The 27,024-nt window shown below is 42.9% G+C and overlaps 1 protein-coding gene across 1 annotated transcript in view; it reads left to right on the forward strand.

Annotated features, from left to right (window-relative positions):
• Nucleotides 1-3,106: 3,106 nt before the first annotated feature.
• Nucleotides 3,107-27,024, forward strand: part of AFG1L (AFG1 like ATPase) — an 84,332-nt gene continuing 60,414 nt past the window's right edge. The window contains exons 1-5 of the mRNA XM_066613203.1: nt 3,107-3,320; nt 13,015-13,238; nt 21,789-21,840; nt 22,543-22,644; nt 25,475-25,605. Of these exons, the coding sequence (XP_066469300.1) occupies nt 3,218-3,320; nt 13,015-13,238; nt 21,789-21,840; nt 22,543-22,644; nt 25,475-25,605 (612 nt within the window). The 5' untranslated portion in view covers nt 3,107-3,217. The remainder of the gene's footprint in view (nt 3,321-13,014; nt 13,239-21,788; nt 21,841-22,542; nt 22,645-25,474; nt 25,606-27,024) is intronic.

Raw genomic sequence — 27,024 nt, forward strand, 5'->3', positions numbered from 1 at the left:
AGGTGACAGCTCAACCTGCAGACCACAACTCCTGCTCATTGTAATGCACACCAGTAATGCCAAGCAGGTGGAGTTGAGAGTTGGAGATGGAGTGCAAGAGCAAAGCACACAGAACACTGAATGAAACCCCATCACTACCAGTCAGTGCCATTCCTTGGGGGGAGGGGGGCACTGGCGTCGCTAGGAAGGTGCAGGGGGTGCAGGCCGCACTGGGTAACACGCCAGGGGCTGACACGCCCTGGGGGAGGACGCACTAACTTCGCAGTGTTAGGAGCTACCCTGTTGTGCCATACACCATTGGATGCAGAATGGCTGGCAGAGTGCACTGCAAAAAACAGAATTAAAGTAACTCCTTTCCTGCAAAAGTTATGGCCCAAAAACCAGAAAGAAAAAATGAACGGAAAGTGAAAGTGAGCACAGTGCACATTTATTCGCGAGGGGGAGGGGGAGAGGGAGGGATTGCAGAGGCTGAGCAGGAAGGAGGCAAAGGGAAGTTTGCAGAGGGGGAGGGGGAGAGGGAGGGATTGCAGAGGCTGAGCAGGAAGGAGGCAAAGGGAAGTTTGCAGAGGGGGAAGGGGAGGATTTGCAGAGGGCGAGCAGGGAGGAGGCAAACGGAAGTATTGCTCTCCCTTGCAATACCGGGTAGATGGGACTCATCAGCCTAGGAAGGCAGCTCATCTAAGAGAAGGAAACTCTGACCTCAAACCTCCACTGCCTTGTGGCTACATCCAGTTGTGGAAAAGGCTTTAGGAGTCAACCTCGAGGCAAAATCCGGAGCCGGAGTCCCTGAGGCAGTTCATGGCTGAACACAGTCACGTTCTGGCAACTCCTGCGACGCCGCTGGAACCAACCGTATTGGCTTCTGCCTTTCCATTGGACCATTCCAGCGACGTGGAGAGGGGGGATTTGCTGCACGGGTAACAGCCTATCCTCCATACCTTCTTTACCCAGGCTTCGCGCACTGGAGAGGACACTCCAACTTCGCCATACGGCGTCGGCACAACACGGGAAGCAGCAGTTTACCGGTTATAAGTCTTTGCTCGATTGGCGTAGAGCATGACGCCAGGGGCTGCTTCCGACGGTGGGAGAGATCATTGCATCTCATTGGGCAGCTACCGCCCGCCTTAAGCTGGGCAGTCCCCAGCCAGTAAGGTGTTGACTCGCCACGGTCCGTTAACCTCATGGGGTGCGTGGGGTTTAGGGTGAAAACCGACAAGCGGATCGACAACTCTGCACCATGCAACAGAAAACAGAAAACTACTGCCCTAAAGCTGGGCACCTGGAACGTTAGGACAATGACACCTGGCTTCTCTGATGACCTGCAAGAAATAGACGACGCACGCAAAACAGCTGTCATCGACATGGAGCTGAGCAGACTGCAGATGGACATCGTCGCCCTTCAAGAGACTAGGCTGCCAGATTTCGGATCTGTCAAGGAGAGAAATTTCTCGTTTTTCTGGCAGGGAAAACCACCAAACGAAACCAGGGAACATGGCGTTGGCTTTGCGGTCAGAAATACCCTGCTGAAATCCATCATCCCACCTACTGTGGGAAGTGAGTGAAAGAATTGATTCTGGTATGTGCTAATATACCCTCAGCTGCCCCCTTTTCTAGTACATGTTCTTGATAATAGTGTACATTGTCCTTGTTTTGTCTTTTGGGAAAGATGGTGAAAAGCCACTATTTTGTATTCAGCAATTTCCAACAAACTCTCTAAATGTTAAATACTGGAGGCTGGAACTATGTAGGGCTGAGGTCCCCAAACTTTCAGCTAGCAGAGACACGTTTTGCTCTTATAGTTTGCTGGAATGGTCAATTATAGAAAATGATATTTACATTTTGCATGTTACACTAAGAATTTTCACAGAAAGAGAAAAATATATGCACAATATTATTTGCAGCTGTGGGACTGCTTAGCTCCCTTTTGTGAGAGGCAGCAGGAGAGCACTAACTGGCTACATCCTAACATCTGATGCTCTTGCAGAGGTACCCCATAGCAGCAGTGCATTAGGTGTTTGCACATGTGTGCAGCTGTGAATCCTGGCCAATCCAGACTTCCTGCAAACATAAGAAGAGCCCTGCTGGATCAGGCCATAGGCCCATTTAGTCCAGCTTCCTGTATATCACAGTGGCCCACCAAATGCCTCAGGGAGCATACAAGACAACAAGGGACCTGCATCCTGGTGCTATCCCTTACATCTGACATTCCAAGGTAATCCACTTCTAAAATCAGGAGGTTGCACATACACATCATGGCTCGTAACCCATGATGGACTTTTCCTCCAGAAATTTGTCCAGTCCCCTTTTAAAGGCATATAATCCAGATGCCATCACCGCATCCATATGTTCACTGAATACATGGGAGTGTGCACACCTGTGACATGTGGACACATGTAATTAAATGCCAAATGCAAACATTGTAGCCTTTTCTATTATAACTGGCATCAGTTATGAAGGCACTGCAGCGAGGCAGTGGCAAGGGTCAGTCTTTTGTATGTGATCAGATGGTAATTACATTAAAAAAAAAATCTCAGCTTGTATGAGTCTCACTTCCCCTTGACAGTGGAACCAGGGGGACATCCACTAAAATTGGGTGTTGGGAGAGTTAGAACAGACAAAAGAAAATATTTCTTTACTCAGCATGTGGTTAGTCTGTGGAACTCCTTGCCACTGGATGTGGTGATGGCGTCTGGCCTGGACACCTTTAACAGGGGATTGGACACGTTTCTGGAGGAAAAATCCATTGCGGGGTACAAGCCATGATGTGTATGTGCAACCTCCTGATTTTAGAAATGGGTTATGTCTGAATGCCAGATGCAAGGGAGGGCACCAGGATGAGGTCTCTTGTTATCTGGTGTGCTCCCTGGGGCATTTGGTGGGCCGCTGTGAGATACAGGAAGCTGGACTAGATGGGCCTATGGCCTGATCCAGTGGGGCTGTTCTTATGTTCTTATGCACTAACCACCCAGCTCTCCAACAGCAAGCCTGAAAACTACATTTCCCAGCATGCTTTGTAAAGCGACTGCGCCCTCCCTGCACAACCACTGCAGCGCGTTGCATTCTTGGGCTCGTAGTTTTTCCGCGACTTGCCCGAGTTCCCGGTGAAGGTGAACCGGGCTGGGTTCTGAGGCAGGAGTTGTGGCAGCGGCTGCCGTGGCCGTCCTTAGCAATAAAGTCAATAGGGGTAAACACTCAGCCCCCCCCGCGTGCCAGCAAGATGGTGGCGCCATTGGCGCCCTTGGTTACTACTGGGGGCTGCCTCCTGAAGGCTGCCGCCAGACACGCTGTCCGCCGGCTCGAGGCAGGCACCCTGCGGAAAGGTCAGTGTGGCTGGAACCCGGGGCTCCCGAGGCCTTGGGGGAGGCGCGCTCAGGGACGGCTCTGGGGGCCAGGCCGGTGGCGTAGCTGGAGGGGGCGCAGCACTCAGCCGGGTAGGGAGCCTCAGCAGGGTGGGCAAGCGGCCCCTCCCTTCGGCTCCGCTTGTCCACCCTGCTGAGGCTCTCTGCCAGGCTGAGTCCTCTGCCTCCCTCCAGCTACAACACCGGGCCAGGCCGGTCCCCAGAACCAGGGCAGCTGCAGGGGTGAAAAGCTTGCTCCTGGCTTGGCCATGTCTCCTCAGCTGCGAGGACTCGGGGCCTCTGAGAGGAGTCTTGTCCGGGGGTACTAAGGTTCTCTGGGGTCCCTTCCCAAAGGGGGAGGGGCAGACAGAGTGCAGGGGGGTAGAACAGGGGCGGGCAGGGGGTGAAACAGGAAGGGTGGCAACAGCCACAACAGTCTCTGGAGCCTAGGTCAACCAGGTGTCATAACCACCAAAGAGGACAAGGTGTCCCAAAATGTGGGATATCCAAGGAAAAAGCAGGACAAGACAAAATAAAAGCTAAAGGGCCCAATCCTATCCGACTTTCCAGCACCGGTGCAGCTGCACCGGTGCAGCTGCAACGCAGCCCCCAAGGTAAAGGAACAAGTGTTCCCATGCCTTCAGGAGCACTCTACAAGCGCAATCCTATGCATGTTACTCAGAAGTAAGTCCCATTACAGTCAATGGGGCTTACTCCCAGGTAAGTATTTATAGGATTGCAGCGTGTGATTGCCTCCCCAACACAGGATGAAGTGCATGCCCCACTGGCACAGCTGTACCAACACTGGAAAATTGGATAGGTTTGGGCCCAAAACACTCGTACTGTCTATTGATGGAGTTAATTTAAACACTATATTACTTATTTTCAAGTGTAAAACTATATTAATATATAATTTATTAATCACAAGAAGGCTATGCGCTGCCCAAAGGGCCCGCTCACAGGGAAAAGGAGGACATTTAAGTTCTTTTCCAGGACACAAGGCTAAAAAAAGAGGACATATCCTGGAAAAAGAGGAGATCTGGTCATCCTGACTGCTTCCTGCTGCAGAGCCCAGGTCTACCTAATCGCCTGGCACTGGCAGCTAGATACTGCAATATAGAAACCCAAACACACTCCTTAGTCTCTCTAAAAATCTTTTAAATATAGGAAATCATTGCAGTGATTTAGCATCATTGTACTTAGGCTCACACAAGAATGGAAATTGTTCTGTGTACATCAAAACCGACTTTTGCAACAGCTATAGTTCCACAGTAGTGTCCCTGAGCTCTTATACTCTCCTTCATGGCAAGCGGATCAACAAGCCAAATGTGTTAGTAGGCCAGATAGCAGACATGACATTGTAGCAGATGTGATACTGTGTTGAGTCCTGTGTATGCCTGCCTGGGCCCCTGCCAGGCACCCGTAATAGCAATCCCAGCTTCCCATGTAGTCAATGAGTCCAGATGAAACAGGAAAATGTAAGATCCCAGGAAATATCTGGGGCCCCTCCTTTGGCTCCTGGGCCTCCTTTTTGACCCTGGGTCTGGTTACAAATTACCCCCTTTAACCCCCTCTCATGGGACTGCTATGACTCCTTTTCTTTCTCCAGCCTGAATAGCAGTAGCAGTTCTGGAAATCCACCACCTCATAATATTTCTTAAGCAAGGGACCTGGTGAAACTGTGATGTCTTGTTTCGTAGGCTTTTAGGTATGTTTCAATTGTTTTGGGAAGGTTGAGAGGTTCCAGGATAAAGGACGTTTTCAGGCATGTTTCAATTGTTTTGGGAAGGTTGAGAGGTTCCAGGATAAAGGGAACTGCAGGCTGCCAGGCTGAGTCCTCTGCCTCCCTCCAGCTACAACACCGGGCCAGGCCGGTCCCCAGAGCCAGGGCAGCTGCAGGGCGTCTTGCTCCTGGCTTGGCCATGTCTCATCAGCTGCGAGGACTCGGGGCCTCTGAGAGGAGCCTTGTCAGGGGGTGCTAAGGTTCTCTGGGGTCCCTTCCCAAAGATCAGGAGAGAGATCTTGGGGTGGTGGTGGACAGGTCGATGAAAGCGTCGACCCAATGTGCGGTGGCAGTGAAGAAGGCCAATTCTGTGCTTGGGATCATTAGAAAAGGTATTGAGAACAAAATGGCTAATATTATAATGCCGTTGTACAAATCGATGATAAGGCCATACCTGGAGTATTGTGTCCAGTTCTGGTCGCCGCATCTCAAAAAAGACGTAGTGGAAATGGAAAAGGTGCAAAAGAGAGCGACTAAGATGATTACGGGGCTGGGGCACTTTCCTTATGAGGAAAGGCTACAGCATTTGGGCCTCTTCAGCCTAGAAAAGAGGCACCTGAGGGGGGACATGATTGAGACATACAAAATTATGCAGGGGATGGACAGAGTGGATAGAGAGATGCTCTTTACACTCTCACATAACACCAGAACCAGGGGACATCCACTAAAATTGAGTGTTCGGAGAGTTAGAACAGAAAAAAGAAAATATTTCTTTACTCAGCATGTGGTTGGTCTGTGGAACTCCTTGCCACAGGATGTAGTGATGGCGTCTGGCCTAGACGCCTTTAAAAGGGGATTGGACAAGTTTCTGGAGGAAAAATCCATTACAGGTTACAAGCCATGATGTGTATGTGCAACCTCCTGATTTTAGAAATGGGCCTTGTCAGAATGCCAGATGCAAGGGAGGGCACCAGAATGAGGTCTCTTGTTATCTGGTGTGCTCCCTGGGCCATTTGGTGGGCTGCTGTGAGATACAGGAAGCTGGACTAGATGGGCCTATGGCCTGATCCAGTGGGGCTGTTCTTATGTTCAAAGCCTTTGCAAAAGGGAATCAGGTTGCAGCAGCAAAAGGGAATAAAAGGTTAACTTTGGCTAGAACATCCCAGGAAAGCAACTAACCAACTGCCTGCCCAAGCTTAGCAGAGAAAAGAAACTGTTCAGAGTTGAAAGGCTCTGCCCTCTGATTGACCCGGAGATAAGGCAAAGTGATAATTAGAGCTTGATTACTTGGCAAAAATTTCACGTACTATACCAGTATCCATGGTAGTTCCACCCCTCCTTTGGCCCTTACAACAACCCTGTTAGGTAGGTGAGGTTGAGAGTGACTTGTACAGCGCCAAGGCAGCACTCTTAATCCAAGGTGGTATTGTATACTAGCTTTTCTAAAGCATCCATACCTTCAGACACAGGGAATTAACTGTGTGCTGCTCTCTTAAGTGCAACCAGACTCTACTCTTCATCTCCTGTCTTCATTTGCACTCAAATAAACCCTTCTTCAGGGCCTGTCAGGAAGACCCATGTAACTCTGGCAAATAAACTTCGTAACTTAACCGACACCTGCGAGCAACCTGAATGAAGGCTGAATAGACAACCCAGGAAAAAAAATACATTTTGCACAGTGGGTTGAGTGGTACAACATTAACCAGAGAGTACAGGAGTTTCCTGTGTGGATGTGCCCTCACAGCTCATAGTTTATATGATAGAATTGTTGTACAAATAAGTTCAAGTTATTATAACTTGATAATTGGCTGGTTCAAGTTATTATAGAACTGTTGTAAGTACAATATATAAAAGGAAATAATTCAAACAATAATTTGGAAATAGTTTTCACTTACCTGAATGGGATTTACTTCAAAAGTAATGTTTAACAATGTGTGTTGACTGACAGCCCAATCCTATCCACACTTTCCTGGGAGTAAGCCCCATTGACTCTAATGGGACTTACTTCTGAGTAGACATGCATAGGATTGGGCTGTGAGGCAGCTTCTGTTGGAGGAGAAAAATACAAGCCTACAATACTAAAAGGGCTCTCCTTTGATAGTCACATGAAGCTGCCTTAATCCCTAGCATGTATGCACTACTGAAACAGAGATGCCTGTGTTGGCTCGGTCATGTTGTGAGAATGGATGATGGCCGGATCCCAAAGGATCTCCTCTATGGAAAACTCTTGCAAGGAAAGCACCCTACAGGTAGACCACAGCTGTGATACAAGGACATCTGCAAGAGGGATCTGAAGGCTTTAGGAGTGGACCTCAACAGGTGGGAAACCCTGGCCTCTGAGTGGCCCGCTTGGAGGCAGGTTGTGCAGCATGGCCTTTCCCAGTTTGAAGAGACACTTGGCCAACAGACTGAGGCAAAGAGGCAAAGAAGGAAGGCTCATAGCCAGGGAGACAGACCAGGGACAGACTACACTTGCTCCCAGTGTGGAAGGGATTGTCACTCCCGAATCGGCCTTTTCAGCCACACTAGACGCTATTCCAGAACCACCTTTCAGAGCGTGATACCATAGTCCCTCAGGACTGAAGGTTGCCAACAACATACAAAGTCAGGCTGTTATAGTTCCATCCAACCCAGAACTCTCTACTCTGACTAGCAGTGGCAGGCAGGTGGTCTTTTTCCCAACTTTGCTGCTAAAGATAAGTAGAGACAAGAGATTGAAACAGATCTTCTGCATACATAGTATCTGCTGTGTCGCTGAACTATGACTATTTCTAGTCAAAGAGAGATCTTCTTTTACATCATTTGAATAAGCATAAATGCAGATTCTTTGTTGATACCTGTAGGTGGATACTTTCAGTTTTGTTCATCTAAATACAGTGGAACCCCCCCCCCCATACAATGGGTTCAGTTTACACCCCATACAATGGGTTCAGTTTACATTCAAATCACTTTACAGTAAGCCCCCCCCCCCATAGTGGAATAAGGTTCACTAAATAAGTTATTCACTTTATGATGGGCTCATGGGTGATAGATAAACCAAACAGCTGTGTGAATACAGTACAAGTATTCATGGTAGCATTTCAGCCAATAGCAGTGTTTTTAACATTGTGGATGTATGTATAGAGCAGCGATCTCCAAATTATGGCCCACCAGCCAGATCGAGTGCACTGAGAAAATCATCTTGGGTGGGGCAGTGGTGAAACCTTACTGTTCTGTGCACCTCATCTTTACGCCTGACCTGTGCAAAAACCCACACCAGGCAACCACTTCCCCAGGAAATTGGGGTGCAGAGCCTTCTGGGGTGATTGATTGGCAGTGGAAGTGGCTGCCCAGTGTGAATTTCTGCATAGATTGGGCATAAAGATGGGAGGTGGTGGGGCAGAACAATAAGGCTTTGCCACTGCTGAGCCCAAAATGATTTTCTTGGCATGCCACGGCCCATCGTTTGGAGGCTCTTAGTATAGAGCAGGGGTGCCCAAACGCCAGTCCGGGGGCCATTTGTGGTCCTCAGAGACCCCCAATCCGGCCCGCAGGGAGCCCTCTGGCCCTCCAGAGACTTGCTGGGGCCTGTACTGGCTCGACACAATTACTCTCAGCAGGAGGGCCAACTGTTTGACTTCTCACATGAGCTGTGGGATGAGGGCTCCCTCCACTACTTGCTGTTTCATGTCTATGAAGCAGCAGTGGCAGCAAAGGAAAGGCTGACCTTGCTTTGGGCAAGGTCTTTTATAGACCTTGAGCTATCGAGAGACTTGTTCATCATGTAAGTTCCATCTCTAATAAATTCATGTATATAAACTTATGTAAATTTATTCAAATTTTAAATGTAAATTAATTTTTTTCCCTGGCCCCTGACACAGTGTCAGAGAGATGATGTGGCCCTCCTGCCAAAAAGTTTGAACACCCCTGGTATGGAACAGGGGTCTCTAAACTTTTCGGCCAAAGGGCCGCATCAAATATCTGGCACGGTGTCGAGGGCCAGGAAAAAAAATTAAATATAAAATTTAAGTAAATACATTAGAGATGACTGAAATGAATGAATGAATTGGCTCAAATGTCCAGGATTTCTCCAAGTACCAACACAGCCCAAGAAATAAAGCACACACACTTAAATGGACCCCCTTTCCCCCACCTCACAAGCACAACTCTGGTTGTGTTTGGTCAACTGGGCCAGAGCCTCTCAGAGGATCAGCGGCTGGCCGCGGGCCGGATAGAGGCACTCTGCGGGCCGCATCTGGCCCCCAGGCTGGGGTCTGGAGACCCCTGGTTATAGAGTGAAGGATATAGCCAATGCAAATGCAAGCCTTCTAGGTAGCTTCTCAGCAGGTAGCAGCATTTTTAACATTGTAGCTGTGTCTATGGAGGGAAGGATACAGCCTTGTGATTTGTGTTTTATAATTACAACATTGTGTAAACTGATAATTGTGTCCTCTAAAGCGTGCAGTAGGCACTGTTTAAACCACCTTTTAGAGAGGAAAATAGTGGTGCCAGAAACTTCTATTTTCTGAGGTCTTGAAATGAATTGCCAAAAAATAATGTGTTATTGGGTTCACATTACAATATCTTCACAATACAGTGGTGTCTCCAGAATGGATTACCATTGCAAAGCAAAGGTCCACTCTAATGGCAACTTGTAACTGCTTAATTCTGTGGCTTCGTGTATATTTGGCATTTTGCCATTTGCCAAAGGAAGACTTATTTTCATTTTAATGTATTGCAATGGAGGAGAATGCTATATTTTTTTTCCTTCGATCATGGTAAAGTAAGATATGGTTTGCTCAAATGTTTAGGCCATGTAAGGTCTTCTATATTACAAAAACAATTAAAATTGTATTGATCCTTCTCATACTGTGGATGCATCTCCCTATAGCTCTGGTGAACTGGCAAGATAATGACAATTGTTAGAGCACAATCCTATGCATGTCTACTCAGAAGTAAGTCCCATTGCATTCAATGGAGCTTACTCCCAGGAAAGTGTGTATAGGATTGCAGCCTTAGTGAAACTTTTATAGCTGATCCAGTAAGCCAGTTCACCAAAACACAACCCTTGGACCGAATCTGACACAATGATGCATTCTTCCCCTATGTGAGTAGCGCTTATCTTTCAGGTGTGTGGCTCAGAAGAAGCCACAACCGTCATGCAACCATCCGGGCAGTCCTGTCTGCCTGGAAATCTAAGCATGATGTCTGCTGGGACAGTGGGCTACAGACACTGCCCAGAGCGTCGCACAACAAAGATGGAGTGGCTTCTTCTGAGCCACACACTGGAAGGGTATACACTGGTCTGAACGGGGGCCGGTTTAGCTCAGCACAGTGGTTGCAAGTTTGGTGATCGCTGCAATAGGTCATTATATCTGCATACCATGGCGTAACCCAAAATTTGGCTAATTTCAATCTTGCACAGACTGTTCAAGATTCCCAGGATCCACTGGCAGTTTGCTTATGGCCTGCACTGAATAAGCATCAGTGTTAGGTTGGCTTGTTATAATACATGGAAGCCATTCCACCTGGATTAAACCAATAATCTTTTCAGTATTCCTTGACCAAAATAGTGGCCAAATTGAGATGCTACCAAGGACATCAAGTCTGACATAAAGGGTCATTGCTCCCACTTAGAGTTTTAGGTGGTGATCCTGGTGCAGTTATATGGATGCAAGTTGAATTGGGATGAGAGACTGACTTTTGTGTAAATATGTTTATGAAAGAAATGTAAATCATGAATATAGATTTATGGGTGCAGGGTTTGTTTTTTTTATAACATAAGGTGCATGTCTTAATTCCAAAGATTAATTAATTCCTGAATCATGAAACTTCAGGATTTTTTTTCTTTAAAAGTATGTTATAAATTCAAGGTGAACTGAGTCAAAGCAAGAAAAGTGTAATTGGCAATTAAAATCATTTAAATAACCAATTTCAATTATCTTTCCCCTTTGTAGTTCAGTTACTATATCAGCCAATGAGAATGTAACTTTTGCAATATAACCATTAAAATAAATGCTATGTAAGTAGCAAACTATATACACATTTATGTGTAATTATGTAGGTCAGTGGTTCTCACACATTTAGCACTGGGACCCACTTTTTAGAATGAGAAACTTGTCAGGACCCACTGGAAGTGATGTCATGACTGGAAGTGACATCATCAAACTGGAAAATTTTTAACAATCCTAGGCTGCAACCTACCCACACTTACCCAGGAGTAAGTCCCATTTACTATCATTGTTAAAAGAATATACATAGTAGTTTGTTAAAAGTACAGGTCTGTAACATTTCCCCAAATGCAGCCACAGACCAGGGTAGCATCAATAATAATAATAATAATAATAACTTTATTTCTACCCCGCCTTTCTCCCCGAAGGGACTCAAGGCGGCTTACAACATATTAAAAACAATTTAAAAACAAATAAAAACATATTAACACAAGTCTAATTAATCAACATATTAATCAAACATATTAATCAAGTCTAATATATTAAAAATAAAATATTGAAATGAATGGGGACCCACCTGAAATTGGCTCATGACCCATCTAGTGGGTCCCGACCCACAGTTTGAGAAACACTGATGTAGTAGGTTAATATTTTCACACTTCTATTTGAGATAATACAGTTTAGGTATGTGGAGTAAAAAATTAAGTGAAAATATATTTAGTTGAATTCCCCAAAAGGAAGAGATTAATAAAAAATTGTCCTGGGATATGTGAAGTCATACATTGTCAAAAGTTGAGCTTTGGGCTGTTTGAAGGTAGAGCAGACAGTTGGTATATAAGAGATATGAATGCAGGAAATTGCATACAGTATTAAATTGATTTCTATACTTGGACCAAATAACAAATCTACTAAAGAGTCTAATAAGCACATCCTAGCCTGAAAAAAGCTGGTTTTATATAGGCTAGAGACAAAATAGTTTACCTTATCTCTTAATAATTAGACAATTTTTTTTTACACTTCCAAGAGGGAGATTGAAGCTGTTCATCAGTAGAAAGAAGCTGTTTAGGAAGGTTGCAGAGAGACTATCATCACCTGTCCTGTAATTAATTTGGATGTTACTTTCTCCATGCAGTTTCCACTAAAAAGTCTTTTTCTCTCAGATGCTTCTGTGGATGCAGGGTAACATTTGAATGCCTTTATATCTTTGGGTCTAGATGAGGCCTGTGAGCCTTGTGAACTCTCAAGCCTAACAAAGCACACCAGTCATATATCATAGTGCAGTGTTTCTCAAACTGTGGGTTGGGACCCACTAGGTAGGTCATGAGCCAATTTCAGGTGGGTCCCAATTAATTTCAATATTTTATTTTTACTATATTAGATTTGATACTACCATAGTATGTGACTGCATTTGGGGAAGTGTTACAGACCTATACTTTTAACAAGCTACTATGTATATTCTTTTAACAATGATAGTAAATGGGACTTACTCCTGGGTATGTGTGGGTAAGATTGCAGCCTAGGATTGTGTGGATTGTTAAAAGGATTATTAAAAATTTTCCTGCTTGATGATGTCACTTCCAATCATGAAATCACTTCCGGTGGGCCCTGACAGATTCTCATTCTAAAAAGTCAGTCCCGGCGCTAAATATGTGAGAACCACTGTCATAGTATGTTGGGTGCTTGATGGGCTCTCTGTTTTTCGCAGTCCTAGGAAAGCAGCAAAAGCATGAGGTTTATGTAGTCACACATGCACTGCCATAAATAGGCAGCATTTAGATTGGTGGGTAACAAATTTGTTCAGGCATAGTCAAAACCGCTGTGTGTGTTATATGCGCAGGGGAGGGAAACCAACACAGTTAAAGTTAATTAAGTGCTTTTAAACCATGGGTAGGAAATAATGTCTAAGTTGGCTTTCGGTAGTAGTAGAGAGTAAATAAAACAATGATATTGGTGTATATTATTTAAAGACCTGGCTGTTTCTCAAGCTTTCCTAATGACCATTCAAAAAATTCATATTTTACAGCTTACACAGTTCAGGCAGCTGAGAAAGTATCCAGTAGCAGTCTAGCAGATGCTAATTCCAAAGCCATGTTGGTTTGTAATGGACCTTTAGAACATTATGAGTTTCTGATCAAAACTGAGGAGCTGAAGAATGATGAGCAGCAGCGAAAAGTCATGCAGTGCATGCAGAAGCTACACGAAAGCCTTAAAGGCTACAGTATTAGCTCAAAACACATCCTATCAAAGGTGAGGCTCTCTCATTAGACATTTCTATAGATTCGTTAGTGTTGACTTTAGGTTCCTCTTCTGGTTATAATCGTTGTGTGAGCTATATAATTTAATAGTTCCAGTTTACACATAAGGGACTAAAGTTGAGATGAATAACATACAGTACCCAGATCATCCAGTGGGGCTGAGCTTGTATTTTGAGATTTAAGGCCCAATCCTAACACTGTCTAGTATCACTGGAACAAGCTACGTGCTAGGTGCTTTCCACTAGTTGCAAAATCACAACATGTTGGAGCATGTGGGCTGGCTCTTGCTGGAGGCTGTGAGTGGCCAATTCTGTGCAGCAGTGGATCAAGGATGCCCACTTCCCCAGGTAGAATAGCTCAGGGGGTGGGAGGGAGGCAGAGAATGGAAGCAACAGGGTGGTGGTTGGGGGAATGGGGCAGTAGGGAGGAGGATGGATCGGACTGGGAAGGGGGTGGGTTCAGTGGTAGTGGTGTCCACCAAATCCGAGCCCCCTTCCTGGGCTCAACCTACCTTCATGGGTTCCATGTGCCAGCAATATCACTAGAGCAGGTCTGAGTAGAACCATCAACCCAGCAGGGGCTTATCCGTGGGGCAAGGAAGCCAATGTTCCCTTTCCCTGAGGAGGCCTCCTGAAGGCAAAACTCCCCCATGGGATGCAGCAGATCACAGCATTACCACAGGGGGAGTAATGTTGAATTGGACTGCAAGTCTTTCAGTTCCAGTATTCATGGTGACCACTGGACTAAACTCAAACTCAAACAGACCTTTATTGGCATATAATACAGATACAACAACAACAGATGCGGACCTAAGGTAATTAATATTAGTACAAAGACTACATGATGATCAAGGAAGTTCAGAGTATTTACCTCATAAAGATATACTGTCAGGTGTTATCTCTTAATTCTTTTTACCACCATTTGCTGTAAATAAACCACCACCCTCTCAGTTGCATTGCTGAAAACATCATTTAACAAATATTGTATTTTAACATCATCAGGATATTCCTTCTTGTCTATTAAAATCGGGTTTAAATATTTGGCTCTGATATCATCATATATAGGGCACTGCAGTAGCATATGTTGAAGAGTTTCAATGCAGCCCTGATTACATGAGCGGAATTCTAGCGGAATAAGGCCTCCTGCTAAATCTACCAAACAGGACTTCTGATGGTAAAACATTAAATCTAGCAAGTGAAAAAACACTATGTTCCTCAGAACTAGTTAGGAACAAGAAATATGCAGCCACCTTTCCAGGTTTCACTGCACCATCAGATTCAAGGGGGAAGCAAGCCTTATTTGCCATAGAATATAGATTTTGATTTTCTATATCTAAAAATCTTTGCTTAATCTTCCAGAATGCTTCTATTTGAGATAGTAAGCACAAGGAATCTAAATCTATACCCATGGTTTTGATCTTATGTTCCACAATAGTCAGCCACTTCGGGACACTGCTTTCTAGGAGCATCTGATGGAGAAGGCTGACCACTGGACTACATTGGTTTGTTTAAATTGGAAAGTAGTTTGAAGTAGATTTCTCCACCAAGTTCATTTTATCAAATTTAAATTTGCCTGGTTCAGATATTTATGGCAACCTAAAGTTATTCGTGTGCCTCAATGCGTTTATGGAGTGTAGATGTTTGAGCTTTTCCATTGACTTAGGCAGTTGATGGGAGCTTCATGAGTGCAATGGGAATGTGCAGCCTGAAGTTAGTAGGGTCATGTGAGATGGAATTTCTGTGCACACTGAGATTGGTAAAGTTTGCAAAAAGTCCATCCCTCCTCTATAACCAAGCTTTTTTCACTTTTGCAAATCCCAAATCATTTTGTTAGTGATTGTATTCTCTCTGCTTGGTTTATACGTGCTTACCAAATTACCCTTACATTCTCCTATTTACCCCTCAGCAGTGAGAAGACATTCACCTTTAGAATTATTGGGTTATTCCAAATTCAATACTGTTAGAAGTAAGGAATAATCTGTCCTATGATGAACTTTTTGCCAGAAGATGGCAGAGTCAGACTGTAAACAGAAATGAATTATAGAAAATGGTTTATTCCCTTATACTTCACTTGTTCACCCTTACCTAGGACTGGAGAAGTACTGTCCGAACTGATAGGACTGGGCTAGAGAAGGCAAACACTAGGAGCCCTTGGAAAAGAATTAGCAATTAACCAACAGGTCATTGGAAGGGTGGAACATAACAAAGGGGAAGGGAGTGTATAAGATCATTGAACAGAGGGATTGAGATCAGGTGGCTGGAACAAAGTGGTAGATGATCAAAGTTCCAAGGGTGTAAGGAGCAACATTGTACTGAGTGAGACCAACTGCATTTAACCTAGCTCTAACCAGAAGCAGCAGCATCTCTCCATAGTCTCTGGTAGAAATCTTTCTCATCTTTGTTAATTTACTTAGTGGTATTAGGGATTGAAGGGCTTCCTGCATGAAAAGCATGAGTCCAATCACTGAGTTACTTTAATGATTAGAGACAGTGTAGTAGACCAAATAGATTATAGCACGTTGTCCAAAAATGATTAAGAGCCCAATCCTGTGGTCCGCGGCACAGCCCCATGCCATGGACTACAGTCGCAAATGTGCCGTAAGGGGCGGCACAAGCCTGGGTTCCGCAGCTCAGCAGTCTCCCAGACTGCTGGGCTGTGGAACAGGTGGCGGGGGCGTGGAAGAGGCATTCCAGGGAGGGAGGAGGCATGCCAAGGGGTGGGTGGGAGGCGTGTTGGGGGGAGGGGGAGAGGTGGATCCACGGAGCTGAGCTCCGCAGGATCCAAAGTGCTTGTGGAGGGCTGCACATCCTACACGAGTGCATTTACTTTAGCGCCGACCTTTTGGTCAGTGCTAAAGAGAGTAGCCCCATTGTGGGTCTGCTTCCCTTAGCGCAGGAGACACTGGATCGGGTGGCAGCCCTCCACAGAGCCACTGAGACTGGGCGCTGCAGGCAGCTCAGGAGTGGGCTGTAAATCAGGAGATATTTTTACTTCTATAAAAAAAGTCTTTGGAGTCAAAAGCTGTTTAATCCTTTTCATTTCATGGCACACTGAGAAGGCGCTAAAATTGTCAAGACACAGTTTTTTGACAATTGACAAGGCACACCTCACTGCTGGTAGGGGCTCATATCTCCCATTGCACTACTAGTAAATGTCCCTCCCCCAAACTCCCACAGCACACCTGTGAACCAATGTGCTTTGGCACAGTGATTGAAAATTGCTGCACTATAGTGTAACACATATGACTGACCTGGGGTCCAAACTTAGTTTATAATATTGGAATAAGGATGAAAGAAACAATAACCAAATGTATTGCAAACTTTGTGTTTATTTTCTGTTTTGAACAAGCAAAGGTGATTGCTGTAAGGGGACATGTAATACTTCCCCAGTCTAGTTTAGGAATATGCCCACGGAATTGCACAATTTCTCTCCACTCCCGTATTCAAGTCTCTCTCTCACACCTGGGCTATGATTTAAGGATTATGGCAGTAGTAATCTTAGACATGGTTAATGCTGTTCAGGCTTCCTTTTTTAGCACTGAACTGAGATGTATACAGTACCAGCCTATGCCTGTTTACTCAGAAGTAAGTCTTTGTGTTAAATAGGATTTACTCCCAGGAAAGTGTGTGGAGGATTTCAGGCTCAATCCTTAGGGCACAATCCTAAAGCGGGACTAATATTAATGATCCAAATGTGTTATTCAGAATTTCCCACCTATGTTTTTATTTTAATTCTGATACAACCCGTCTTGATTTTATTTTTCTGCATAATTTTTTATTAGTAAGCGTGTTGAGAATAAGTTCTTAAAGAACAGATGCACTGGAAAGGCACTCCTCAATTTGTCTTGCTGTATTTTCAGAGCGCTCTTTAGTAGTTGCAGCCAGCTCTAAATAATGAAACAGTTTCAAAACATCTGAAACCATACTGCAATTGCTCATTAAATTAACATTTTGAAACACATTGTAGTGTAACTCTAAATTAAATTTTTAAATGGATTTGGTAAAATAGTTGTATAGCATGCTGAATATATTGGTAGGTTAAAGACATGAAAATCTTGTGCACATTTTGTTGTTGCACGATATGCTTTTTGCTTAGGGACATTGAATATTTTTCTGATAAATTCTTTACTATATTTTGTAAGATTTTTACTGTGCAAAATACTTTATTTGCAGTTTGAATTTAGAAATTATTCAACTCTGCATGAAATCAGAATATTGTAATTGTTTCTGTTTTTGCATTAAATTGAAAAAATACGTAAAAGGGCAGTGTATTAGAATAACCTGATGAGTAATTTGTGATATGTCTTATAGTGGATGTCTGTGCAGTTTCATAAACTGAAGAGAACTATCTTTAATACAAGATTTTTCTTTGGGAGAATAATTTCTGCTTTAAAAAAATGCACACTTAAAAATCTGATATGGAAAAATGTAGCGGTATAAAAACCTAAAGTTAAATGTAAATCATATTTAAAAATTGGTAAGCACAGTGAACCCTTGATTAACAGACACCAGTTCAATTAACTTCAGAAATAAGACACTTTCCATCCAGCCTGATGGTGACAATAATCTATTTGGTCATATGCATACAATGCAGGAGCACCACATGTACATGCCTCCCTTACACTGGTTGACATGTGCAGGATCAGATGCAGAATAGCAGTCCACATGCAGACAAATGTTGTTAAGTCCAGAGGTCCGAGAGCAGATGCTCACAACCAGTTGGAGATGGACAAGGTGGTATAGGATCACAGCACCACAGATAGCTCCAAGAGGGCTGGTTGCTTTGACAAGCAATTGAATATTTCTATACTTAGTCTACCCCTCCTGGATTCTACCCCATCTGCCTGGAGAGTGGAGCTTTAAAGGGGCAACTGTCTGGCCTGGAACGTTGCACTTCTCTTCCTCCCTGACAAATCCTGGCTAGTTAGTTGTTACCATTGGTATGCAATGGGGAGTGCAAAGTTCCTAGCATGGTGGGGTAGGTTCTGTGAGGGCTTCAGCCTCTGAGGGCTCTTGCTGTGGATTTCCTGGCAGTCAGTCACATCTACACAGACTTCTTAGGAGCCATTTCCTGTTGTACAAAGTTTGCCTGTATTGTATCCAGGAACTCATCTTCCTTAATGTGATGAAGGGGGAAAATTTACTCTTGCAGCCCTCTGACTTTCTGTTCCAAAAGGATAGCCAGCTTGTGCTTACTGCATGTGTGGTCCTTGATGCCTGCAGACAAAAAAGCAAATGTAGCACACACCTTGTATGTCACCACTGCAGAGGTTTCCCACCCATTCTTCAACCTTCCTACTCTCAAACCTTTTTGTAAACAGCAACTCTGAAAATGTGATTTCCTCAGATACTGATGAAGACCATCAAAGGTAATTAGAAGCATAAGCCCCTTCTTGTTCACAGTGAGCTCTTCCTCTCCAACATCACATGGCCTGCTGAAAAATGTGCAGGGAAGCTGCTCCTCTTCCAGATGCCCCTGCCTCCTGGTTGCAGATAGCCCTACTGAGGCGATGGTTGCATGCAATTCCTCTCACATGCACACAACAGCCGTAAGATCAACTAATATGAAAACATTTGGCTTTTCTATTTGCAGCTAGCTAACTATGGAACTTTGCTATAGTTTTATTTTGTGTTTATATAGTTTTTTTCCTGAAGAGGGGGGTTGTTGTGTGTTTTGAAATAGTATCTTCTGTTTTTTATAAATGTACCTGTTTGCAATTTTATTTCTAAATGCTTTGAAGTCTAACCTATTGATAATGTAAGTAAGGAAAGACAGTTACTAGAACTCACCAGGAAAATTCAAGCTTCTGAAATAATGTGCATATTAATCTTACTGAGTCAAGCTTTGTATGAAACATTTTAATAAACTAAAAGGTTTGTTTACTTATAAATGCTATGTTGGGGTATCTGCTAATGGACATGTGGCACTAAGATTGTTTTGTTGATAGGAATATTTAGATCCCATCCATGCTGCTTCAGAGTGATTAATTGAATGTCAGTAGTTTCCCATGACCCAGAATAGGTGAAGCCTTTTTCTGAATACTTGTCTCATGCATGAAATCAACACATACCTGACAATTTCCCAGTGACATTGAGAGTTGCATGATGCATAAAGATACATATTCAAGAAATCCTCAGCAAAACAGCTTTTTGAGTAAGCAAGGGTTTGTGCAATGAAGATTATCTCATGTGTGCCTTCAAAATAACTATATTTTGAGATATTTCTGCCCAACATTGCATATACCAAACAGGGACCAAATGTGCACACCTGTGGGCTGGGCAAAAAATGGGTTAATGTAAAACATAGTCCAGTTAAGCAGATTTGAGTTGGCTCTGTGCCTGGATGAAAAGCTGCATGAGAACCCTGTGTAAGCCCTCTGTAGTTCCACAATGGAAGTAAGGAGGTTTATACATATACTATTTAAATAAATTACCCTAGATACTTGTGCTTAAGTCAATAAATTTCTACCAACAAATCAAGTGTAAATCATCTCCTGGCCTTATCTGTGAATCACTTAAGGGTCAGGGCTGTTCAGGCAGCCAGGAGAAACCCAGAGGAGAGCAAGAGGACAATGCAGAGATAAGGGCTATTAGTCTACAGGGCAACCAAAGCATTAGTCTCTGCAAGCTGCAACCAAAATTAACCCTTTCACTCCTTCCTCCTGAGAAAAAAGTAAGCCAGGGCTCAACACTTCCATTTAAATTAAGCAAGCCTCATTCTGATTGGCAGGATCACACCCGACCCTTCTGCACCCTCGTTCCATTTTGCATGATGTACATTATACATATATGATATAGCTTGTAGAAATAGTTAAGATCTCAATACTAACTTTAGATATTTGTAAATTATTCAGTATTATTGCATTAACTTTACAAATATGTATTCCTTAATAAAGAATGATTACAATAGTGTTTTGCCTAGGGTTGTTACATGGCCTTTTTTAAGTGGTCTGAACTTCTGGGTTTTTATAGCTGATGATTTTAAAATGAAAGAAAACCCCACAGGACAATCGACAAATTTAAATTTGCATATCACCTTGCACAACTTGCAAGTTATGAAGCTGAATCAATCCCATCAGCCAAGTCTTTGACCCATCAAGGACTGGATTTTTGTTCCCTGGCTAGGACTGGTAAAAACAACAATGGAACTGACCTATTAGCATCTGTCAGATCACATGCCTGGTGAGCTGTGTTCAGCTTAATGGGTTGCAAAGGGTGTATGAGAATGGAAGGAGCATTCCTTGCATGTATGGGGACCTTGCACAAGTGGAGAAACCACTTGCATGAGAAAAACACTTCTTCCATTCATGGAGGGAACTCTCAACAGTGAAAGTGCTTATTGGGCTGCTATCCAGTAATGTAAAAAAAAAAATCAAAATTAAAAAACCAGCAGTTCGCCAAGTGAATGAAAATACAGTGAGCTTTGTAACTCCAGAGTTATTGTCTTTGGAATACTTGTAAGTCACCCTTTTATGAAAGTCTTGATGTAAACTTCAGTGTGTGATACCACATCTGATTTTGTGAATTGAGGAAGAATCCCATAACAAATTTTTTATATATAAAATTTTGTATTGATTGATATTGATTGATTGATATTGATTGTTTAGATTGTTTTGTACATATATTATACACATGCAATACTACCCTCACCTAATTGAACCTTAAAATTTATTTAAACCAGGGGTGTCAAACTTGTTTCATACAGTGGGCTGAATAGCATTCATTGTACCTCCTGAGGACAGACAGTGATGTCATTAAGCAGGTGATAATAAGAAACAAGCACTTTTTCTCACCTAGGAACTCATTAACTGCTAATGACAGAAGAGAAAATATGCAGATCTTGATCATATTTTTGAGATAGGGGAGAGCCTAGTTCTCATGCTTTCAGCAGCGCCACTTCTGCCAAGGCATCACTTTGCAACTTAACACTGAGAGGTGCTCTGTGAAGTGACCTCTGCAGAAGTGATGCTGTTGAAAGGGTGACCCATGTGATAATTGGGCTCTCCCAGCACCTTGTCAGCCGGTTTCACTTTTCTTGGGTTGCCTTTTCCCCTGTACTCTTCCTTGCCTTCTGAAGCCTCCTTCCACCTCTCCCTCCCTCTGGAGGGAGATCACACAGGTTGCCTTTTTAGCACTGACACCTCAGCAGAAGTGGCACTGCTGAAAGGGTGGCCTGCATGATAATTGGGCTACTTCTGCTGATGTGTCAATTTACAGCACAACAGCTGAGAGCAGCTGATGGTCCTAGCCCAATTATCATGGGAACTGAATAAAGAGTTTCCAATGGCTGTTCCTTGCCCACTGGCCTTATATTTGACATCCCTGATTTAAATCATGTTCATATGTACAATGTTGTCCTTCCCATTTTCACTTATTGTTTTCTCCTAAATGTTTCTTCACATTTTTTCTCCAAAAATTTTGAGTTTTTGAGCTATTAAGTCATATGGCAGGTTCTGACTTTTTCATAGAGTAGCTTGCTTGTGCTTGTGAGAATATGCTGACTTAAGTGGACATAAGAAATAATAATTTTTTTTAATTCACAGTTTTTTACAAGATACAAACCTCCAAAAGGCCTTTATGTCTATGGAGATGTTGGTAAGTAGGAAGGTTTAAAAAAAAAAAAAGGTTTAAAATATCTGCGTATAGGCACATCGAGGACAAGGCAGTGGTGGAGTAGATAAATAAAAATGTTTTTTATGTACTGCTCCATCGCTGCTTCATCTATGGCTGGTTCACAGCATGCAGCAGAGGCTGCTTCAGGAATGGGATAGAATTAAGCCATAAATTCATCAATTGGTTCAATGGAATTTCCAGTTTCAGAGTCAGTGTGCCTCTCTGAATATTGTTTACTGGGTTGCAAATGCAGTGGGAGGACGCATGTTGCATTTATATCCTAGTTGTGAGTTTCGTAGAAGCATCTGGCTGGCCAGTTTGGGGGGGGGGAAGATTCTGAATGTGAGACCCTTGATCTGATCCAGCATGGCTGTTCTTAAAGTTGGAATATTTAAAAGATAACAAGGATGAGAGTCACTAAAAGTCTGTTATTCATTGTGTTGATGTCTTTTCATGTGGAAGCAAGAACTACATCTGCTGGTTCTGATATCATACTTCAGATTTTGATAATTGCAAACTTTCTTGTCCATGTCTGAAGTCTCTCTTCCAAAAGACAATGATTTGGTACTGTTCAGATCACGATTATGATTTCATTAGCTCAATGCTAATGAACAGTCATTACTGTAATCAGTACACAGTGTTTCAAATTAACAACCTGTTGGGTATGTGTGTTTTTATTTGAAGGCACAGGAAAGACAATGGTGATGGACATATTTTATTCTCATATAGAAGTTGAATGTAAAAAGCGTGTCCATTTTCACGGCTTCATGCTAGATGTCCACAAAAGTAAGTTATATTCATGTATTAAAATATTTCTGTCCCATCTCATACAAGAACATAATTTAATACCATAGAATTATTAACAGAAAATGGTAATATTTAGTTAAACATTTTGTTATATAGTTACAAGGTTATATGGATAGAATGTGTATCACAATCATGTCAGTCTGTGTTTGTCCTTCTCCTGAATCATTTTTCTGTCATGGGTGAAAGACCTACAGTCTGAATGCAGAGAGGAGGGGAATTACAGCAGGCTATTTCTTGAGAACCTGTGTTCTTTCACATGGGAGACAGTCATTCCCAAATGCTCCTTCTCTCTAGGAGCTCTTGTGGGGAAAACTACTGCATGGCCTGAATATGTAGGCTTCACTTTGTAACATCAGCAGGCAGTGGAGCAATTGGCTTACTGTTGCTTGTATTTCTGTTTCAACTCTCCATGTGTGGGTGTAAATCTGCCCGGAAAATGTGTAGGAAATGTTTTAGCGAAAACAAATGAGGGTGAGCAAAGGAGAACTGAGGATTGCCTTGAACTGTTTTTTAGGAGTCAACAGCAGAGATGCTTGAAAAACATTCAGTAAGGTGGGAAAAGTCAATCAGATGAGGTAATGAGTGGTTCCTTAGATATACACATTCCAACCATCAGGTGGCCATCCTGCTTTGCATATATATACTTGGGTAAAATACAAAATGTCTTTATTCCACTAGTTGTACGTCAAAGTGATATCACCAGAGGAAAAGGCTTGAGTCAGTTCTTGGTCAATGCTAAAGATGAAGTTACCACAACCATAGAAGAAGGATAATTCCACTTTCTAGTAACCTCCTTCTCTGCAATTATGGCAGCATTTCGTTTAATGGATGGTAAGCTAAGTAGAACAGAGGGGTGAACTTATCTTGAGACCTGCAACTGAAGTTAGGCAATTATTTGGATTCAGATATGGAATTTGTTCAAATGCATCTCTGGCATACAGGCTTCCTTTGCACCCCATTCTATAGACCAGCCACTTTCAACCACTGTGCCGTGGCACACTGGTGTGCCACAAGTGGTCCACAGGTGTGCCACAGGAATTTGGGGGAAGGTAATTTATTAGTAGGGCCAATGGGAGATGTGAGCCCCCATTGGCAGCATGGTGTGACTTGTCAATTGTCAAAAACCTGGTGGTGTGCCTTGACCATTTTAGTGCCTTGTCAGTGTGCCATGAGATGAAAAAGGTTGAAAATCACTGCTATAGACCATAGTGTCTGTGTGCATGTGAGGTTTCTTCACATCTTCCTAGCCTTGTTTCTCCCCTCAAGGGCTTGACTTGTCTATTGAGTGTTTTTTTTCGTATTCACATCTCATTCCTAAGGTCTCTGCTTCTCAGAAAGCTGCCTGTTGTCACCCTGCAGTCAGACATTCTGAATCTTGGGACCCTTGATCTTCAAATAAGATAAAGGGGACCTGCCTTCTCTGGTTCCACTGTCTCCTTTTTCCTGTGCTTCCATACCACTTGCCTGCAGTGCGTAGCTTTTCAATGTCTCTAGGCCCTGCAGGAGCTTTTCTTTTAGACCACTCAACCTTCCTCTCACAGCAGCTGCACTCATTTTCAGATTTATTTTGTTGATATTTTTCCTTTAGCTGACTAAGACCATACAATCAGGTTGCATCATATATGACTTTAACTTGCGCCAATTCAAGTATATGCACTCAACAAAAAGAGAGAGAAGGAGGAAGAGAGATATGAAAACACAGTTTAAATAATGTGGGTGATTCCGACTGCCATTACACTCTCTCCCTTGGAGTGAGCATGAGATGGAATAATTACTCTGCTGTTCCCTCAGTCATCTCAGTTCCCATGTCTCTTGCATTGTGATTTTAGTTTTTAAAGAGACTGTACATATTTTGCTGACTTAAGATAGTTTCACTATATACAATTTTCCCCTTATGCACTGATTTCAGAACCTAACTCTCATATAAAATGCCACCTAACTGTATGTCGTTATTAACAAGTTACATCACTCCTCATTCTTTGTGTCCACACCATTTTGTGAACTTCTAAGATAATTCACTTTATTACTGTTTTCAGATATTTTGAAAGTTACATCCTTCCCTTCCCCTCAAAACTGGTACAACTTCAACATGAAGGTGCGCTCATATTCTCATTCTTTTACAGCACAATCCTACATGGGTCTTCTCAGGTTTCACTGAGTTCAATAGGGCTTACTCTCAGGAAAGTATGTACAGGATTGCAGCTTTAATGGATTATGTGGAAAAGCCTTCACCAATAGAGAACAACTATCTTGCTATCAAGAAGTCATATTGGAAGAAACAGACTCCAGAAGATTGCTAATTATGTTGGCCAATACTATTAACCTGCTTTGAGACCTTGCAAAAGCTCAAGAAAAAGGGGATTTTGCATCACCAATCTTCATATCTAATGGAGGGTGCCTTCATTTGGTTTAAAAATGTAGTCTACACTACCAAAATGAAAGTCACTTTCAACTTAATTCTTGTATACTAGTGATTCTAGGGCACCGATTTTCAACCTTTCATGGCATACTTCAATCTCATGGCACACTGACAAGGCACTAAAATTGTCAATGCACATCATCAGTTTTTTTTACAGTTGGCAAGGTACACCACATTGACAACAGGGGCTTGCATTCCCCAATGGCCCTACTAACAAATGATCCTTCCCCAAACTCCTGCGGCACACCTGCAGACCATCCGTGGCACACCGATGTGCCATGGCACAGTGGTTGAAAATGTCTGTTCTAGGGATGGAAATATAATGTTCCTTTTAGATGTATTGTCTTCTCAAACTCAGTAAAAGTACTCTGTGCATTATGTTCACTTCAGGAATACATCGACTTAAGCAGAGCCTACCAAAACGAAAAGCTGGATTGATGGCTAAATCATATGATCCAATAGCTCCTATAGCTGCTGAAATAAGTGAGGAGGCCTGTCTCTTGTGCTTTGATGAATTTCAAGTAAGTAATCAATGTGCGTTCCTCTCTTCTCCTAAAAAAAAATGGGTTTACTTTAATCTAGCAAACTTTTCCTTCATTTGTTTTAAATGGTGCTGTCTTTTTTTGTGATATTACATGGTATTTTCATACCTTTCATACCTGTGGGTGCATTTCAGAACTGAACTACTTTCTCGACTGCAATATTCAGTTGTTGCTTTATCCCGCAGAGTCTGTCTTCCAGGTAGTGCCTTTGGTGACCTTTTCACACAGAGGCTTGAAACAGGATTGTTTATCTGCACTCTAACATTTCTTTTGATGAAAGAAACTTAGAGAATTGTAATTCAAACGTATTCCAGTTTTATAATCTAAGGATTTGGGGATCAGAGCTGCCCTTTCTGTGAGTAAATATTGTTGTATGGGACCTTGCTACTTCCGTTTTGCAACATACCAGTATTTTTTCACTTTGGCATGTGCAAATTCACAGCTGGGTTAATGGCAATCTAGGTGGCACAAGGCAATCAAGTACATTTGTTTCCTGACAGGTGATAAATCTGTTGAGGAGTTCATCATTAAAATACTTGTCATCTCTTTGTGTTCCTACCATATCCAGCTACTGAACTAGAGACCATTTGTAAATGACCAGTAGAGAATAGGGAATATGATAAATAGCATGAAGTAGCCAAGAACAAATTACACCAGTCTAGTCTAATTTCCTCCTTTGATAGGAAACTGGCATAGTAGTCCATGGAGATATAGTGTATATAATATACCTTGACTTTAAGGCCTTGAAAACTGTTAAATGAGTAACTGAGGAAAGTGGTGGCTTTTGAGTTAGCTGAAGGATCATACTCTACAAGATAAGTGTATTTATGGACTGTCATCAAGGAAAGGCGCAATGAGATACAGTTTTGATGCGGTATATGGTTGGTCAATAGATGTGTGAGTAGCAGTTGTTTAGGGTATTGCATCAATAGTTTTCTTAACAAAGAAAAAGAATGTGTAAACCACAGAGATGCGTTCATGCAAAACAGGCTTAAAGAGCAGGCTGTTTGGTCTGTTGTGTGCTTCCTCCATATCTACTTTACCCAGGCTTCGCACACAGGAGAAGGCACTGTTTCAGAACCACTATTCAGAGCGCGATACCATAGTCTTCTGAGACTGAAGGATGCCAACAACAGTGCTTCCTAAAATAACAGAAGATTGGTACATTCAAATGTTAAGCAAAACAGACTATCTGATTAATATTAGTTATATTTGTTTTCTTCTCCTCTTCCTCCATTTTTTTTGGCTCTCACAATGGTCGTATACTAGTGACTTACTCCCATTTACAGGCATATACTTAAAAGTTAGAAAGTGGCTTTCTACAGATTATCTAGAAGAGAATTTGAGCCCAGGTCAAAATCCAACACTTGTTCCCCAGCAGCCATCATTGGCATATGT

This window comes from Tiliqua scincoides, chromosome 1, assembly GCF_035046505.1.
Source record: "Tiliqua scincoides isolate rTilSci1 chromosome 1, rTilSci1.hap2, whole genome shotgun sequence".
NCBI classification, from domain to species: Eukaryota; Metazoa; Chordata; class Lepidosauria; order Squamata; family Scincidae; genus Tiliqua; species Tiliqua scincoides.